At 32.1% G+C, this 19,328-nt stretch overlaps 1 protein-coding gene across 7 annotated transcripts in view; it reads right to left on the reverse strand.

The window, feature by feature from the left end:
- Nucleotides 1–1,235: 1,235 nt before the first annotated feature.
- The window catches only part of dac (dachshund family transcription factor), a 377,714-nt gene continuing 359,621 nt past the window's right edge, over nt 1,236–19,328 (reverse strand). For all 7 annotated transcript variants that reach the window (XM_088224353.1, XM_088224357.1, XM_088224355.1 and 4 more), the window contains 2 exons: nt 14,659–14,982; nt 1,236–1,497 (listed from right to left, as the gene is read on the reverse strand). In XM_088224353.1, coding sequence (XP_088080479.1) covers nt 1,367–1,497; nt 14,659–14,982 — 455 coding nt within the window. In that variant the 3' untranslated portion in view covers nt 1,236–1,366. The remainder of the gene's footprint in view (nt 1,498–14,658; nt 14,983–19,328) is intronic.

The following is a 19,328-nucleotide window of genomic DNA, read 5'->3' on the forward strand; positions in this document are numbered from 1 at the left end:
GTAACAAGGAAGTAAATCTAATATCATCATACAAGTAACTATATAATATGTGTGTGTTTTAAGACGATAAACCACTAAGCGAATTTCATTCCGAGCGATGAAAAATTTATCATACGAATATTTTTTAGATAATATTAAATTCTTCTAATTGATTACAAATCTCTCGAAAGAGAAAACAAATATTAATGAATATGTACAACATCTATCCAATCATTTAATTGTCTAGACTATAAAAATAACACTCGCTTGAAAGCCTCTCAATTACACTCTCACCATTTTCATTGAATTTATACAAAACAACATAACTTCAAATGATGAATTATTACTGCCAGAGTAAATTGCACACGCGATAATGTTAAGCTTTCCACAAAATAATAACAAGATTGGCATGTTTTCAAAAATGTAAATGCCAAATTTGTTTGTTTTCTAATATAATAAAAATAGTTCATTTGGCATTGGATATTCAATTTCATTCGAAAAAAATTTCACTTTTGGGAAAGCAGGCTTAATTTATACAATCAGCCTTTGTTTTATCCGGGTAGTTTTCAAGTCTACGTGGCTCTCGGGCGACATCTGTTGTTTATGGCCAAGTTTACTGAATGGCCTGCGCTTGATGACAGTTGACACCAGTACCAGTGGTTGCTGTGCCTGCTTGATTTAGACAAGCATACAACTATCCACTTTTTAAATAAAGGCCATGTGCGTTTTTTCTTGATAGGATTTCTAGTTAAGATAGTTCTAGATGGTTACATTGTTTATGACTTTCAAGTCTTCGTAGCTCATCCCCATTACTGGCCATAAAGCTAACTGTATCGCTTGCACTAGAAGTTGCTGGGCTGGTTGATTCAACATGCATATTTATCGGTTACTTTGAGAGGTTACGAAGGTTTTCGTTTTTGGAATGGCAGGCTTCATTCAGCAAGGCGTTTTTAGTTCTATCTTTATAGAATTAGTTATTTGGGTAGTTGGGTATATTGCTGGATATAGATGGGTAAATTGCTTGTCTTTCGAGTCTCCGTGATTCATCCGTATTGTCTGGCCATGAAGCTAACTTAACCATTTCTACTTGATAACAGTTCACTTCGCACCAGAGGTAGCTGCATACTTATTGGATATTTTTGTCTGTTTATATATATTTCCGTTTTTAGAATGGCAGACATCATTCAGCAAGGCATTTTCAGTTCTATCTTGATGGTATTTGTAGTTTGTGCAATTATTGATAGTTTAAGTTGTGTTTTTAGGCTTTCAAGTCATGTGTTCTTCAGTGTCCGGGCGTCTCTCGGAACTCTGGCTTGACGCTGATGAGCGGTTTCCTGTGGTCAGGTGCGGCGGACGGGCTGGGCGGCCCGCGCTGGGCGGCCCCGAGCTAAGTGGCGCTGCTGAACAGGACGGAGCTCTTGTAGTACCCCGCCCTGTCTCCCAGCGGACTCTTGACGTCACGGTCCAGCGCCTGTGCACGACTCTTCCTCTCCATCTCAATCTCCTGGGCTAGTGACTCTGAAACAACAGAATTTTTTTATTAAAATAGGGTACTATGACGTAATTTCTCTATCTATAGTTAGTTTTGCATAGAGCACTGTATTTTCACTCCAATCGCAGTGTAGCTAGATCATTTTTGTTTCACGAAAGGTAAGGTAATAAGTCTTCCAGGGACAGAGAACTATTACAGCGTTCTCTACTTAAACAAATATTTCACGTCGACTTTGCCAGGAATCGCATAGAAGGCGAATGCGCCAACCAATACATTACGAGGTTGACTTATCTCGACTCGATTTGTTCTTTCAAAATTTCGACCTTAGAGCAGCCGTCGAGTCAAAAATGCTTGTCCAGGATTATGATTCTTTTTAACACGCAGAATCGTATTATATATCCACCTGACCATAGAACAAATAAAACATTAAGAGTAAATTATAATAATATAAAATTTAAAATAAAAGTTCAGAAAAATAGAAATCTAGGCAATTACAGGGCTAAAACTATATTATTGTTTGGTTTGAAATACTGCTTCTTGCATAATGTAAACTATCAAATTCATCATCATTTTCTTATCCGCAACCAGTGGTGCATAAGGCCTTACATTGGCCCCTACTCCAATTGGAGTTCCTTATCTACTGTTGTCTTATTTTGAGTTTCAGCTCTTTCTTCTTCTCTTTTAGATCTTCTTTCTATCTTGTAAAAATATGTGTACAGTTTAATACCACAATATACAATATCGCATGTTCAGAAGTGGCGTCAGTTAAAAATTCGAAATATGGAGAAAACAGCGTGTCAAAATTTTATAAAACTATAAACTTAATCAATAGGGCGACGACTGGCCTTGTAAACTTTTTTCTTCGTTTTTATTTTAATTACTTAATATACCTTTATCACTTACGTACGTAAAATGGGGGTCATTCTTGTGGAATTTAGTAGTCTTACTCGGATCAACTACATCTCAAGAACAGTTTTGGAGTTGACCACTATAATTCTCAACGGGCGATATGATTAATAAAAAGTTTCATAAATAAAAATTTGATTGATTTATTTATTCAAATGACAAAAATGACGAAATAATAAAAACGAATCTTTAACTCTACGAGGTCAAAAGCCCTGTGTTGAGTAAGGATACAACATAATGGGAAGTGAAAACAGGCGTATTTTTAAAGAATACTAAAAATAAATATTATTTAATAAATATCAAGTTTACTAAATATTTGAACAGGAAAATATACGCTTAGCATTCTAATTTTGCTACGTTGAATTTTAAAACATCTTTTGGCTTTTTTAATAAATTCACGAACATCATACGTGAAGTAATTTAAATAATTCTTAAAAAACTTTTTTATCTATCACCCAAAAAACCTAATACTTCTGCGCTCTGGCAACAAATGCCGTTTTTAATTTTAAATTCCGTTTATTTTTGTTAGTAAAAGCAGGTATCTACACGTACTTAAATTTTTACCAAAATTAATTTGATTTAAAAACCTTCAGTATATTCCGAGTTATTGAAAAAGTTATCGTGAACTCATTCCGGGTACAGACCATCTTGTTTACGACTTTTTAAAGAGAAACTTTGAAAATGAAATACGCCCCAATGCATGGACAGGTAATAGAAATGTGAAGAAAAATATATTAAAACACAGAAAGCAGAGTTGAAACTTTGTTTCGGAAATTTGAATTAAGCGAAGGGCCTCGGAAAGAGGGGCTTTATAATTTCGATGGAAACAAATGCGCGGGAAAATATTAGAAAACACAAAGAAAAGAAGATCATTTTATTCCGATTGAGTTGTAATGCAAAAAGGGGGTAATTTTAACGTTCAAACACCCGCTACCTACTTAAATCCTTTGGGGATCTCGGAACAAAAGAAATATGTAAACTCTTTTAAGGAGTCGTTTACGAAGGGCACTTTTATTAGATTCCTATTTCAAATGGATTCTCATAATTCAAACTTGTTTCAAAGCAAGCGTTGTTCTTTCGTTTACGATATTTAAATAATCAATTTAATAGTAATTGTATTGTTGTGAATCCATAAATACTACATACGAAAAGATATTCTCATTACTCTTTCATACTTTATTATTGTATTATTATTGATATTGGCGATGAACGAAAGTAAGTCAAAAGTGATGGTATTTGAAAGGGATAGTGAGGTAAGTGACTGCATAATAAATGCAAACAACGAATGTTTCGAGCAAGTAGAAGAATTTGTGTATCTGGGAAGCATGTTTTCAAGAGATGGAAGAGTAGAAAAAGATGTTGAAAGAAGAGTGAATGCGGGCAACAAAATGAACGGAGCACTAAGCACAGTAATTTCTAATAAAAATATGTCAATCGAAGCTAAACTGGCAGTGCACAACGGAGTTTTAGTCCCAACACTTGTGTATGGAAGTGAAACTTGGAACTGGCAGAGGAAGGATGCAAGCCGAGTGAACGCGGTTGAAATGCGATCTCTTAGACGAATGTGTGGGAAATCAATTTATGACAGGGTTACAAATGATGAAATCAGGCGAGAGTGTAAATCTGAGACAAGTAAGATTGATAAGATTAAAAAAGGGTCTCTGAGATGGTTTGGTCACGTAGAACGAATGGACGACGAGATAATGGTAAAACAAGTATATATGGCAAAAATGAACGGCAACGTTAGACGAAGACGACCAAGGAAGACGTGGCATGATCAAATAAACCAAAATCTTAAGTCTGGTCATGTCAAAAGCTGACAGAACCGAAGGGCATGTATGACAAGATGTATGAATGTGGAAGAGGCTAGGATTGTATGCCAGGATAGACGTGTGTGGCGATCCATTCTCTCTGCCAACCCCTAAGGGGAAATGGCGTGATGGTAGTAGTAGTAGTAGTAATTATGTTGATTTATTTGTTCATTTTTGCATCATATAAAAAATGGAATATTAAAAACAATATGGCCTCACTGGGGTAACCTGTGTGAGGACACTTACAATACACTTTTTATTATTTTTTCAAAACATAAAATACATACAAATAGAAAATTAAAAAACATGAAAATAGTATTTACTCGTAGTTTAAAACTTTATACATATATTTAATTCTTTTCTGTATACTTACGCATATATAATTTATATTACACAAAAAATAAAAACAAAATATACATTCCCTTAGTGTACTTATGTACTGTGGTGGGGCAGATATTTACTAATTGATTTTACCGAATGAAATAAAAATTTGTTTAAACGAACAGTGGATTAATGATTTTGATTCCGTAATACTCAATGTCCCAAGTTTGATTAAAAACTATGTAATGGCGAAGTTTCATTATTTTTTTATTACAATCTACTTCATTAAATTCTAGTACGCATTATTTCATCACTATTAAAAACTAGTAACGTGTTTGTAAACACGTTTTAAAAATGCATTTTTAAATAAAATAAAAAATTGAAAAAAAATTTCAAAAATTTCTCTAATACCTAAGGTACACTTTTTAAGAAGTCCGTTTGATTTTTCATTCTGTGTCTGCTAGAGCATTTAATAAAAATAATGATACGGTTTTCATCACTTAGCTCAAACATAACAAATAAACACGATGTGTTCATAGTGGGAAAATTTTAATATTTCTATGGATATTATAAAATTTTATTTAAGTGAATTTAATTTATTACCCGACACGTAAAAAAAATAGCGAAATGATATTTGCTGAAACGGATTTTGAAGTGAGAGAAGAGTAAGGGAAAACGAGCATTCTAGGCATCAAAAAAATATTTCGCTTTATACTAAATTGTAAATTGTAATAAGCAGCCATCGTTGCGTGAAATTGAATAAAGTTCTGTAAAGCAAAACGACTTTAACGGGGTGGAGGAGGTGTAGGCGGGGGCTCAGAAGGGTAGGTCTTGCGTCCTACCCCCTGTCACCATGAGAAAGCCAAAATCGTTCTGTTGTTGCCCTCTAAAAGGCTGATTCAAACGAAACAATCTTATCTATTTATCCCACCAACCTCTAGGCGCCAGGGATGAATTTGTAAGCAGGTAAACCTTCGATGCGCAAAGAATCCACTATTATGATTCTTTATTTCCAGTTTTAAATGACTTTTGCCAAATATAGATTCAAAACAAGAAGATTCGTTACACGGTCGAACCGGTAGCGTCGGTGGTAGTTGATTACGTTCTTCATTATAAAAATACGCACAATCATCGATGGGAGCTATTTTTGATTTTTTGTCGGTCAATGGCAATTTTTAGTATTATTCGAACCAAGATTTCAGTATTACTTTCTTTTAAAAATATGAAATTTATATTATGCGGTTAGTACTGAAGTGACATAAAGTATTGAGAAAATAACTATTTGCTTATTAATAAATGAAAAAAAAGTCTGACTAATTGGAAAATAATAAATGAAACTTTGATTGATTTGATTGAATAATACATTTATGTTTATATAAATTTCATCATAATATTTCAATCATGTTTTAAAATTAAAATGAACAGCAACCTATTATAATATTATTGATATTTTTTCGACCACAATTTTATAAGAATATCTCAAAAAATATCTTGATAAAATCTAATGCTTGTCATTAAAGATTGTGGATTCAAAATATTGTTAGTAATTAATACTTTTTTGAGGAAAATACAATGCGCGCTTTTTATTTACGTTTGTCAACAAGCATCACGTGATTGTACATTTAATAGTGCGATTATTGTTTTAATGTTTTAAACTTATCTTAAAAGAATTTCAATTGATTATATTTTACTTTAGGAATACTCCATTCAAGGAAAAATTGGATAAGATTTGTAGAACATTTAGGAACTTTAACTTCATCGTTTGTTTCACGTGTGCGCTACTGAAAATCTAGAATTAATGAGTGATAAAGGCTTAGGAGACTCGACTATATTATTTAATATATTTTTAAAAAAACCTCAGCCGGCAAAGTAATTTTGATTTGTAAATAATTTAACGCTTCACGCTGGCACGACAAATGGCCTAGATGATCAAAATGTGAACTTTTGAAATCTGTCAGTGATTTAAATTGAAAATTTCTAGATGGTTTTTTCTTCGGTGGATTTCCTTAGCGCTGTTGTTTTAGGAGAGGTGTCGCTAAATGGCACCCATCAAAACCAACATTGCTCGACTACACAGTAAACAAGGGGTGACAATAATTCGTCACCAATTCGTTTCTCCGTCTATGGCCTCGGGCAGTGTGGGATGCAAACGAGATCCGCTAGCTAAAACACTTTGTATAATGGATACGATTTCGGAGACGCAAGCAGAACGAGAAATACCAAACACCTCAGGGCCTGCGATATAAACGTTTCTGGTGTTTTTGCCGGGAATTTTCGTGTTTGTCACCAGGGTTGAAAAAAATGCTTTTTTATAATAAGCTCAAAATGTGTCTTTTGAAACTCAACATTTTTATAAAATGTTTGGTATTTCAAATTAAGGGTTATCAAAAAGCTGTTTTTATTTCACAAAATTATGACAGGAATAGTTGACTGTGCAGAACTACTTAGTTTAGTATAGGACTACTAATGCTCTAAAGATAGAAAATCTCCATCTTAGAAAAGGCTGTGCCATGTTAGATGGAGACTACCATAAACAGAGAACACTCCGTTTTCATTTTACATTAATTGGTTTTATATAGATTCCCTGTTATTAAGTATGTATATATATTTTTTGCAATAAATTTGTAAGTAAATAAATAAATATATAATAAATAACAAACATGTGCCAGCCAGGATTTGTAGACGGTACCACCTGTTTCATGTACCAATAAGTAAAACATCGTATGTGTTTTTTTCGTAGGACTTTTCAGTGTACAATACAAAATTTAAAGACATAGACTTCACAAACATCACTATCAGATTTAAAATTTACACTAAAAATGCACTTAGTAGACATTAAAAAAATAAATATGTACATCTCTCTTCCCCTACTTTTCCTCTTTTCAAGCATCCTTGTCGTAATCTCGCCCAAAATACAATAACTTACTGTTCTTTAAAAAAATATATATTTTCTTAAATTATTGAAAAATATATACGAGTACATGAAAATAACATTTTTATATGTATAAACTTATTTGTATTTATATAATATTTTATTTCCTAACTTTGTATACTTTGTGGAAATCTGTTATTGGTTCTGAGTTTATACACTATACCTGTTTGTTTACTATAAATATGTTGATTATATTTCTTTCAATTTTATTATTTTTATTTAATAAGAAAACAAAAAACATAACTTAAAGTCGTTCAAAAGTTGAATTAAAATAAAAATCAAAGTAAGAAAGTTGAGTTAAAAACATTGAGTCAGTATTTTCGTAATTTGAAAAAATATAAAAAATAATCAAAAAACTAAAAACCTAAACTTACTAATAGTATATAAAAAAAAACATATTTAAATAAATAAGAATCAGAAACATGCTCAAATACAAAAAACATTTTTAAAAAAGTAAAATATATATTTGTATTTTAAAGAATTAAAAAAGAACAGATAAGAAGCAAAAATAAAAGAAATTAAAGACAAAAAATAAAAGTCAATAAAAAACCACTTGAAAAATAATAGCATATTACAGTAAGAAAAACCGTTTATTATTTTTAAAGCAATTCTAATGTTAAACAAAGTAATAGCCTAAAGAGTAAAAAAAATATGGATTAAGTTTCTCTTCTGACATTCATTTAAGGAACTGCATTTTAACGATAATAATAAAAATACTCCATTGATTTAATTGTATTTACATCTGTTTTTATTATATACTTAAAATTAAATTATACTTAAATGCACATAATTAAATTAATTACATTATACTTAAATCCGATTAATTTAAATTATTTTTTTCCCATAAATAAATAAAATCATCTCTTTTCCACTTGCACGGCCTCGTAGTGTAATGGTCTACGCGTTTGTCTACCATGCAAGAGCTCTCGGGTTTGATTCCCGACTTGGATGATATGAAATATTTATTTCAAAGGGTGTTATCACACTAGAATATTTCATAGTCCCTGGACTGGCACCTGAAGCGAAAGACTGATCATCTTACCTCCGTGTAACAAAAATGATTAATACACGCCGCGATTGGTGCATCAATGCAGTGCCCTATGCACCATTAGGTGTGGAAAGGGAATGATAATGATGTTGCACTTATAACATAATCATTTGGTTAGTCCCCCACCAGTCTGATTATGTTGGTCATGACGAAACCCGGTCACTAGTGAAAAAGATAAATAAAATTGGAATACAATTTAACTCAGTATTTTTATAACCATATTTAATCATAAAAAAATACTGATCTTTTACTTTAAACATAAAGTGTGATTGTTGTCAATTTTTCTAAAGCCTATTTTTAATTGGACTTCTAGGTATGGCGTGTTAAAAGAACTAGGAAATAAGTACCTTAACAAAAATATCAATTTGTGACTAAAACAAAGCTGTTGTCTGAGAGAACTATTTTCTTCATTTCATAAGACGGAAGCACTAAATTGTAACGTGAAAAATACATTCATCATAAGCATAAAATAACTTAAGACTAAAGGTAAACGGTGTTTGTAATTGATTATATGACATTGTTTAAATATTTTACATGAGCTCATTCTAAAGAGCAGGCATATTTTTTAGATATGAGAATTTTAGTCTTGCAATATACCCAAGAAGCTTACAGCCGCCCTTGGTGGATCAGCCACCCTTAAAGCGAAAAGGAATTATGAACAGTCAAGTTGAAATAAGATTTAATACACACAACAAACTCCCCCGATGTAAATGCAAATAGACACCGTTCATAGCTGACTGATAGCAAACCGGGGAAAGTGTTGTGTCTAGGGTTATCCCATACTTGAAAAAATAGGTAATGCATATTTTACATTCAAAATTAGAATGCAATGTTTTCACTCAATTTGCCGAAATAAAAATCACAGTTATTGAATCACAGGTAAAATTTGAATTTGCTGCACTAATTTTGTGGTTGATTGTTACACAATTAAATTAAAAACACTTATTTTTTAATCACTCAAAATACGTGTTTTACAACAAATGATTTTTTTTAAATTTTAATTACTCACAATATGTAGCTTATGAGAAGATGATTTTTTTATATTTTTACTGGGTGCCGGAAATATAAGGGAATTTCGACTTTAACTCTGAAGATTCATAATATAATTTTATTATTCGAGAAATTGACACTGTTCTTTGTCAAAAAAACTTGTAAAATGTTTTGTCCGGAATAGGATTTCGCAATGAGAAATACATTTTAACTCGATTATATATTTCTAACTATGGATTATTTAATAAATAAAATTACTTTATGAACAAATATTTTTTTAAGCAAGTAAAATAACCGTTGGGAATGAAAGTAAATTTTGGGAATAAACTGAATTGAAATATTTGAAATAATATGTAGTATTCATGTTACTAGAAAATATTAAATGAGATTTACCAACAGAAATTTGTTTGTCGTAGAAATTAGGAATACAATATTTATTTATGCATTAGATAGAAGTTTTTATCGTGAGTGTTGGAGAGCTAATCTCAGGTTCCGGCAACCCTGTTTCTAGCAAGGTATGGAGCTCAGTCTAGTTAATTTGGAAGTTCATCTCTTGCAGTGAGAGAGAGAAATGCCATTATCTCTGGCGAGATTATCTCCGCGGGCTAAACAATTAAATGTACGGTTTGACGCTTTGCTTTCATTTAGGAAGGTGGTCGAAAGGTGCGGTTTAGCCTTTAATATTCCAATGCGCTATTTTTACTTCCTACATATTTTAGGCGATATTCATCCCTTTGTTTCAAAACAGGAAAGAAACATTGAGTAAAATTAAATTAAAACATACTCGTTGAAACTATTGGTCTACCATCGCAGGAAGAGGTTAAAAAACCATAGTGGATTACGCTTAAATGATTCGGTACATTATTTTGCTTGCAATCTAGTTCAACCTTATTTCCCTGTTTTTTTCTAGGCATTTTCGTACAAAGATGAATCTTTTCTCATAATTATTTATTTTATCTGCACTCAATGGGGCATAGGGCACTGCATTGATACACTGCTTGCAGCTTCAATAGATAATTTGTTACACGAAGGTATGTAAGACCATGAACATTATGCGCAAGTCCCAGAAAGTATTGTAGTGAAGAAACACCTTTGAAATTATCACATCAACCTTGCGAACCTAAAACCTCATGCCTGATTTTCTAGTGTGATAAAATACCAAGTATTATTTCTACAATTTAATTAAATATGACGCAAACACGTTAGGTTTGTGATACACTTAATATTGCATAGTTATGTATGCGAAGATCCTCGAGGATTTGAATAGTTTTCAGGCCGATATAATTCATGCAGGTGTATTAGTGTCAAGGTTCCTAACTAAAGCTCACCTCTCGTATGGATTATCGTTGGTATTGGTCCATTGTTCCTCACTAACCACGGAGGTCCGTACTCCGTATAGTAAGTGATTACCTATTCATCCAGCTTACGTTGCTAGTACCCCGAATTGTGTTAGCTACAGACAAAGGTACTTACGCTGAATTCCCTGCACCATAAACCCGTATTGATTACGACCCTTTATTCTACGTAATTTCAAAACGTGATCACAATTTTTTATATAGTTTTTATCATCTGTTTTATTGCTCGAGAAAGCATTCTTCCGAGTTTTGTTTTACAAACTTTCACCGATTAACGTTAGTAAAAGAGAGCCTAAACGGTTAAGTAATTATTATCCTAAATAATTGAGGCAAATGGACAAATCGTGACAGACAATAGACACGATGATGGAAATATCTTCTGGTTGATCTTTATGATTTACGTGTAATAAGTACTAAACTGATTGAGTTATCAAAATACAACATGAAGTGTTGAAATGTGTTCGGTCATGGAATGCCCGAATTTAAGATGGTTTTACCGATAAAAAATAGTTTCCAACAGCATTCCGAACGTTTGGAAATAGTCAACTCAAGACGGTGAAAACCTCACGACCATTTTCATTCTTCTGCGAGCCAAAAAAGTGCCTTCCTTGCCGCTCGTTTAGGGACAGTTTTCTCGATAGTCTTTCACAATAACTTCGATTGTAGGAATAATTCGTTACGCTGTGGTGCCGCGAACAAGAGATCCGATGGTTTCGTAGGGGAAGATTCTAGGAAATTTACCTTTAGATATGCCGGCCAATTGGCCTAGACCCTATTAACAATGAGATAGTTTAACGTCCCGTTTGTGATGTTTACAAACAGTTTAAATGTTTAATTGAAATATACCCGACAGTTTTAGAGCGTTAACGGATTATGTTTAAAATAGACGGACGGTGGATATAACTAAAGTCAGTATGAAAATAGTGATGTTTCGTAATTATATTTATTTAAAAAAACATTTCATTTAATTAATTTAAAGAAAAACTTTTTTGAAGTAAAAATACGAGTAGTTCAGTGGCTGGCAATTTTTTTTTACGTAAGTTTTTTATTTAACGGATGGCACGTGGTTCGATTGAAATGGATTAAAAGCTTTCGGATCCAGAATGCAATCTCAATGTCACATAATACACGAGAGTTCGATTCTTATCGATTAATTTTTAATTCGTTAGTATGATAAAACTTCCAAAATCAATCATCAAAACAGCAAATAATTACGGTAGCAGTTGAAGGACTAAAAATCAATTTGTTGGCCCAATACAGTAGCAAAATAAATTAAAACTGAATGAGAAAAGGACGACGCAGGTAGCGAGAGACAACAATAGGAACCATTTATATACTGATGCAACCGCAACAATGCATACTTACACTATTAGACGCACAATATAGGGAACGCAGGACCTCTCTTCGGTAAAGAGGAAGCCAGGGGCGCGAAGTATCCTATTAAATTGCTGACTATTATTAGTGATTTGTTAGGCATCAGCAGGGAATGTTTTTTAAAAGTGTTATTCGATTACCACGAATTCCTTCGACCGTGACTCTGACATAATTATCATCGTGTGATAACAATGCTCAAATAAGATCATTTTGCATTCACTGACAATAATCCGAGTGTATCAATCGATCCGATTTTAAAAAACATTGATAAAGATTTCCAGGTATATTGTGAAATCGGAATAAAAGATCCTTTATTCAAAATAATTACAACCGTTAATTTGTTCCGACGAGCCTAAGCATGGCTAGACTAAGAAATTCGTTGCTTTATTGTTAAGGAAAAGAAGAAGCAAAAAAAGTTAGAGAATGTGCAAAAATCCATACGGTTTAGCCCGCGGGGCATCTTGCTCCCCAAAAATATCCACTTTTCGACGCGATACGGACTCAATTATCCCCTACGGATGGCGGATTAAATTCTGTGTTTTATGTTTTACAGATTTCTTGTTTTTGATCGCTTTCGTCTGGTAAATATGGATGGAGAGGCTGGAATTATTTCCCAATCATCTCGAACCCTCGCGTATGTCTAGCCGTGGTTCAATTATAAGCTGGAATCAATTTCAACTTACCGAGGTATAAAATGAGCTCTCTTCGCCGCCGTTCCGTATGTCTGAGCAATTTGCAATGAAGCTATGCGAGCGATATGGGGTACGAATCGAATTTTTAATAAAATTCCTTACTTGGGTGGGAGGGACGCCTACTTCGCTGCACCCCTGGGCGGCAGGGGAGAATTTACGAGCGGAACAAAGAGATTATTCAAATAATAAAGAAAAAATCCAATATATTCAAGAACAAAGTTTTGCCAACTAGCAAGTGGATGTATTAATTCGAATACAGTTAGTATCCACATATGTTATTCTAATCTAGTGTAGAAAGTCCTCAATATATTTGAACGTTTACTGTTACTTGTTTAGTGCTTGACGTTTTTATTGTTACATACGTTTTATTTCAGTGATATATTTAAGAATTGGATATGAAAACAATATTTACTCTGTCATTTGCTATTTCTTAATCTGCATCTAACGATGTATAAGGAAGGTATTGCAATAACACTAAATACAGCGCAAATTGATACGTGAGATCTTAATACGTATTTTAATTCAGCATAAATAAACTAAAAATAAATGTGCAAGCATTTTAAATCAATTAATATGAACATATTTAAATAATGTCAAAAGATATACGGAGATTTTAAAAGTAAATATACGACTGCGTAACTGACATCTTCAGTGTTATTTATTATTATTTATTATTTTATTTATTTTTCACGCCCATAAGGCTTTTACATGCATGAACGTTATATAAAATATGTGAAAATAAACAACATTAAATTTAAAAAATACAATATAAAACAACAAAAGATAGAACAGTCTTTAGAAGTAAAGTTGGTATAAAAAAAGAAGATGCGTATATAAACAACATAAATTTTTAAAAATACAATATAAAGTGATACAATATAGAACTGTGTTTAGAAGCTGTGTTTAGAGCTGTGTTGAGCACTTTTCCATGTGCTTTCGTGCATTGTGCAAAGATCGCATGTGCAGGCAGTACAATAAGGTTCACAAGCACAGTGCGAAAGAAATATTTTTTTTTGGTTATTTACTAAGGGAATTCAAAAATAATTAAAAATATATATTTTTTAAATCATTTATAATTTAAAAAAATATTTTTCCCTGCGCCTTTTATTGCTTTTTTATTCACTATCTAACTATTTTTCTATTACGATTTAAGTTTGCTTTAATATTTAAATAAAATATTTTTGATTAGTTTCTCTACCTTCTATAGTTCATTCGTATTTTTATTAAATTATTGTTTGTACAACATTGCATCAAGGGTGACGGTTTTAACAATATTAAATAGATATTTCGTATATGGATTACAATCCATGACTGTAGGTTGGTATGTATGTCAAGTTGTCTGTCTTTGTTCCTTCATAAAATAAATAGAAGTCAAGTTTCTCATATTTAAAAAAACGGTAGACATTCCCTTATCGGAACGTGATGATGCATGAAGAACTGCATTGGTACTTCAATGGAAACGTATCTCGATAATTTGTCAACTATCTAGGTGTATAAAGACAAGGTGATTAGTCTTGACGCGATGCTGAAATAATTATTAATCAGTTTGGATGAATTCTCAGTGGAAAGAATCCAGTACTTGTCTACAATGTTTTGTTAATACGATAAATCTTTCCGGTATCACAAACATGTTTTTTTTTTTAAATCACGTGAGGTAGTGGAGTGTTTGTGAATAATGATGTGAGGTAGTGGAGTGTTTGTGAATAATGATGTGAGGTAGTGGAGTGTTTGTGAATAATGATGAATAATATATCTCACCGGAGTAGTTTTGCCAGAAGGCTGCTCCTGTTGTCATGAGGTCCAACGTCGTGGCAGGGTAGTTCCATTGCTTGTCCTGCAAGGCGGGCGGGCCGGGGGGCGGGGCGCCCTCCCGCGGGGGGCTGCCCCCGGGCCGGGCGCCGCCCCCGCCCGCACCGCCGCCCGCGCCGCCGCCAGCGCCGCTGACCGCTCCGTTGCCCGCACCGCTACCCGCTCCGCCGCCCGCGCCGCTCCCGTGGCAGGGAGGAACTGCGGCCTGCTGCGACTCGCACCCGCTGCCTATGCTCTCTCGCTGGGCCGAAGAGTCGGAGTTGCTCAATGTGTCTGTGAAAAATAAAATTTCGTTAGATTGATGTTTAATTTATTATTTTTTTTTGTGAAAAAATAGTTTTAGCCTATGTCAATGTGTTGTGCCTGTCGGTGCACTAAGTTACTATCCACATTTCGTTTCGTGTTCCTTCGGTCGCGAACGTTCGGTCACGCACAAATAAGCAAACTTTGTTAAATAGGTGAATGGGCTATACCTACCTTTTGATTTACTATTTTTTAAAAAGAAAAAAACAGAAACATCAACGAAAGAATAGAGTAGACGGGATCATTAAATGCATTATTTACAGATAGTAAAATTAATGTTACTCATAATATAACGTACAGTAACTGAATGTCGAAATTAATTATATAATCAATACAAATTCTAATAAAAATATCAATAATGTTCTGTTTTGTATGATATTAAATCGTTATTAGAAGTTTTTATTTTTAGTAATAAAGGTAATAATAACAAGTTACCAAAAAAAATTAAAATTTCTTCGCCTATCAATAATATCCGTACAAATATTTATTGAGTTAATAAATATAAAACACCTGAAGATCCACCCAATTTTTTTTTGACATTTGTTTTACAAAGTGCAGTGAAAAAAATATGATAATTTCACCACTATTTAAATTAAAACATGTCCTCATTATAACAATGAAATCACTGTCAAATAACTCAATTCAGAAGCTAGTTGGTCCACATGGACGTTGTGGTGGATTATTGTGGACAGACTGGCGTTTGATATTTATCAACTCAATTTAAAATATATCAGTATAATTATGTATGTTAAATCGACGCTGGAAAGGAAAAAGTTATCAAGCGATGTATGGAAACTTTACAGAAGAGCAGATTAAAGTGTTTTTTCTAGCCAATGAAAAAATCGCACACATTCGTATTATTTTGCAGTGATTTATTTATTTTTATTTATTTATTCTACAAATACACGATTACGTTTTACAAAAAAAAATAATAACATGCTAGGGGATGAGTTAGGACTCCAAGATCCCTGTGTTGAGTTGGGATACGACATAATGTAAAGTGAGCATGCACGTTATTTAACAATAGCAAAAATTAAAATTAAAAATTATTATAAATAACATGTATTTCAATAAACATCTGTACAACGCGCTTAATAGTATATAAATATATGCATTAATGCATAAAGTTACAAAATAAATACGAGATTCTTTATTAATTAAACAAATTATAATCATTAATTGGCTTTTCGGTAAAGTTACCACATGTCGCTTGGTATTTTTTCATTTCCAGCGTCGGCGTCGATTTGTATATATTATAAAATAAAGATTTTAAAAGTAACATATTCTTCTACATACATCATTATGTAGATACCTTTTTTTACGATATAGTTGAATAATCAATATTGGTATGGGAAAAACAATTTATATGTTTTTATTGCAACGTCTTATTTTTACACTGAGATCACTTCTTTAATAATATTTGTGCAGACGCAAAACATATTTTTCGTATAATTTCAATGAGAAAACGTAGACGCAAACGAGAACATTACATTAAAATTATTGTAAGTTACAACAAGCACTACAGTGCTAATCTAGTTTCTATTTCTATTCTTCCATGAGAAAACAATCTAAGACAGCAATGCTAACAGCAGCTGGCAAGAATCAGTAGAAGAATCAGTTTTAAGTTACTAAACTTGATGATCACACAAAAAGTAGGTATGTAAAATTAGAGTGTTTGTTCAATAATGATGACTCTGCTGAAATAAATTCAGTTTGTTTGGTAAATAAAATGCATTAAAGAAATAGTAACAAATATATTTTTAGCTTAATTTTGACTGACATCTTTATATTTAAAGACTTTTATGAATATTAGGTACATTAATTAGAACTAATTAGCCTTTTAATACTAAAATATATAATTGAATCAAAAGTTTAGCGATAATTTTTTCCCTTTTTTCGAAGATATTTTTTTGATTCGGGGCTTCTAAAAATGCGTTGAAAAGCTGAATAAAATTTGGAAAAATTTTAAAAATAAAAAACACTCATGTTTAGAAACAAAAAAAACAAAAAATTCTAGTGGTAGGCATATTAAAAAAGTCCATTTCATGACTTTAGTTATTACCTTTGTTACGATTAAAATATTTTTGTTCGGGGCCTTTGAAAACGTATTGGAAATTACTATGGATATGAGAGTTGACGTTTCGAGGAGATCTTCTTACTTTAAAGTCACGTCCCGCAGGGGTCTTGGTAATGATTGGCATTAACTGCACAACTTATGGAAATGTCTAGAGCAGGTAGTGCCAACATAGCCTATCGGATTCCAGTTCTGCTTTACGTCTGCATATTACACGCTGTACATGTCATTAATTTCTGCACCGTCTTAATATTCGAATGCCTTAATCATTACAATTTCCTCCATAAAATCATCTTGGCTAATGTTCAAACACACTTAAGTGTAATCAACATAATTTTGTATTATGGTTTAATTAGAGCAGTTTAGAACAAATCGCATCCATTTCAAATAATGTTTTATAGAGGCAATACATGCAGTTTGTATTGAACGGGATATTAATGTAGGTATTGAACAGGATAATGAATCATTATTCTCGATTGATATTATACTCTTTATTTTTTTTAGCGAATTAAGCCGATTGCGTTAATTTTATAATGAAAGGAATTTTTCAGACGGATTTTAAAAATAGAAATCCAGTTTTGTAGTACCTACATATCCTAGTAAATCCAAAGAATGATCAAATGAAAAACAGTTTTTCTTACAAAATTGATTTTCAATTATTTATAATGATAATATGCAAATATTATTTATGACGCAATGACGCACGATTATTTTTATGTCAGTCTATCGAAATTGCTAAATATATATATTTTTTATGAGCTATTTTAATGTTATAAGGGTGTATGATTTGTCTCAGTTATGCATAGTAATATATTTAGAGATGACAGTTTTTTTAATGTACAACGATTCGTGCAATTCAAACGGGCAAACAACGCAACGAAATGTGGACCAGCAAATATTTTGTTAGATTTATTCAGCCACGAATAAATGTTTTATTTTCTCTCAAAGCATGAATATTGAATCTTAGTTTTTTAAATAAATAATATATAGGTATACAGGGAGAAATTAATGTGTAATTAATAAATTAATTAATTAATTTATTGTATTGTATGTGGATAATACTGTTTTAAAATTTCTCCGTGTTTATGTTTTCATTATCCTCAGCACGGTTTACCCCAATAAGGTTGCATTATTTTCATGATTTGATATTGTATATAATGCAACAAAAAAATATACTAAAAAAAACTTTTTAAGATACCTTGATACTTTCTTCTAAAGAACACTACAACCAAAATAATACACGAACATGATAAATGCGATATTTTAAACATTATTATTTTTACTATTGTATTACACAAGGAAGTAAATACGATAAGCAAAAATGAATGAAAAAATCTATAATTATTTTTTATTGCAAACGTGACTTCTGAAGAAGTGTTGTTATGAAATTAATTATATTTTCATACCATTTAATAACACTGTGTGATGTTTATATGTGTGTATTTAATACATTTTATAAGCAAGAGTAATTTGGAGTTCGTTGGTCCCTACGCACTGATTCAGCACTGTACTCAAGGTAGAATAACTAGTAATAACAACCTTCGTTCTTTTTGGGCGTTCTTGGTGTATTATGTTTGTGGGTGTAGTAATATAATACAAATTATAGTTTATCTTGCGTGTGGTATTGTCGATGATTTGAGATTGCTTATTTGAACTAAATAACTACAGTTCTTGTGTTTCATTGTGTCCAATTAATGTATGATTATCAAAACCACTATACCTATATAAAAAAATATATTTCTAAGAAATTATTAAGTGTTTTAATGTTAAAAATAGGAATATTTTGAGAAATTAGTGTAATGAATTAAAAAACTGGTATTTCATGATTTATCGAAAAATTTTCATGAGCAAATGTTTTGTGTCAAGCGTACGTAGTATGTAATAATAACAAGCGTGTTATCACAATTTATATAGAACCTTCTTACCCTACAGAAAATCACGCGGCTTATGAATACAAAATCCGACCTGAGTTTAGGTTTTGTGTCAACTACGAGTAATAGAGGTGATATGTCTCAATATTAAAAATAACTGAAAAAGGTTAACAAAAAAAAATACTTGATGAACGGCTACCTACTGAAGTCCGTAAGATAGCTGACTAATCAAATTAAATTACCAGTAATGAAATATTTAGATTTTAATTTGAAGGAGTTTGGGGCATTATTTTTTTTTATAATACTCAATAAATCAGGTTTTGACATTGCTACAGTAGAAAATAAATCAGGAGGAATTATTGAATTGTGGG

Source organism: Micrasema longulum, unplaced genomic scaffold, assembly GCF_059751315.1.
Source record: "Micrasema longulum isolate JH-2025_06_02 unplaced genomic scaffold, ASM5975131v1 h1tg000280l, whole genome shotgun sequence".
In the NCBI taxonomy this organism is placed as follows: domain Eukaryota; kingdom Metazoa; phylum Arthropoda; class Insecta; order Trichoptera; family Brachycentridae; genus Micrasema; species Micrasema longulum.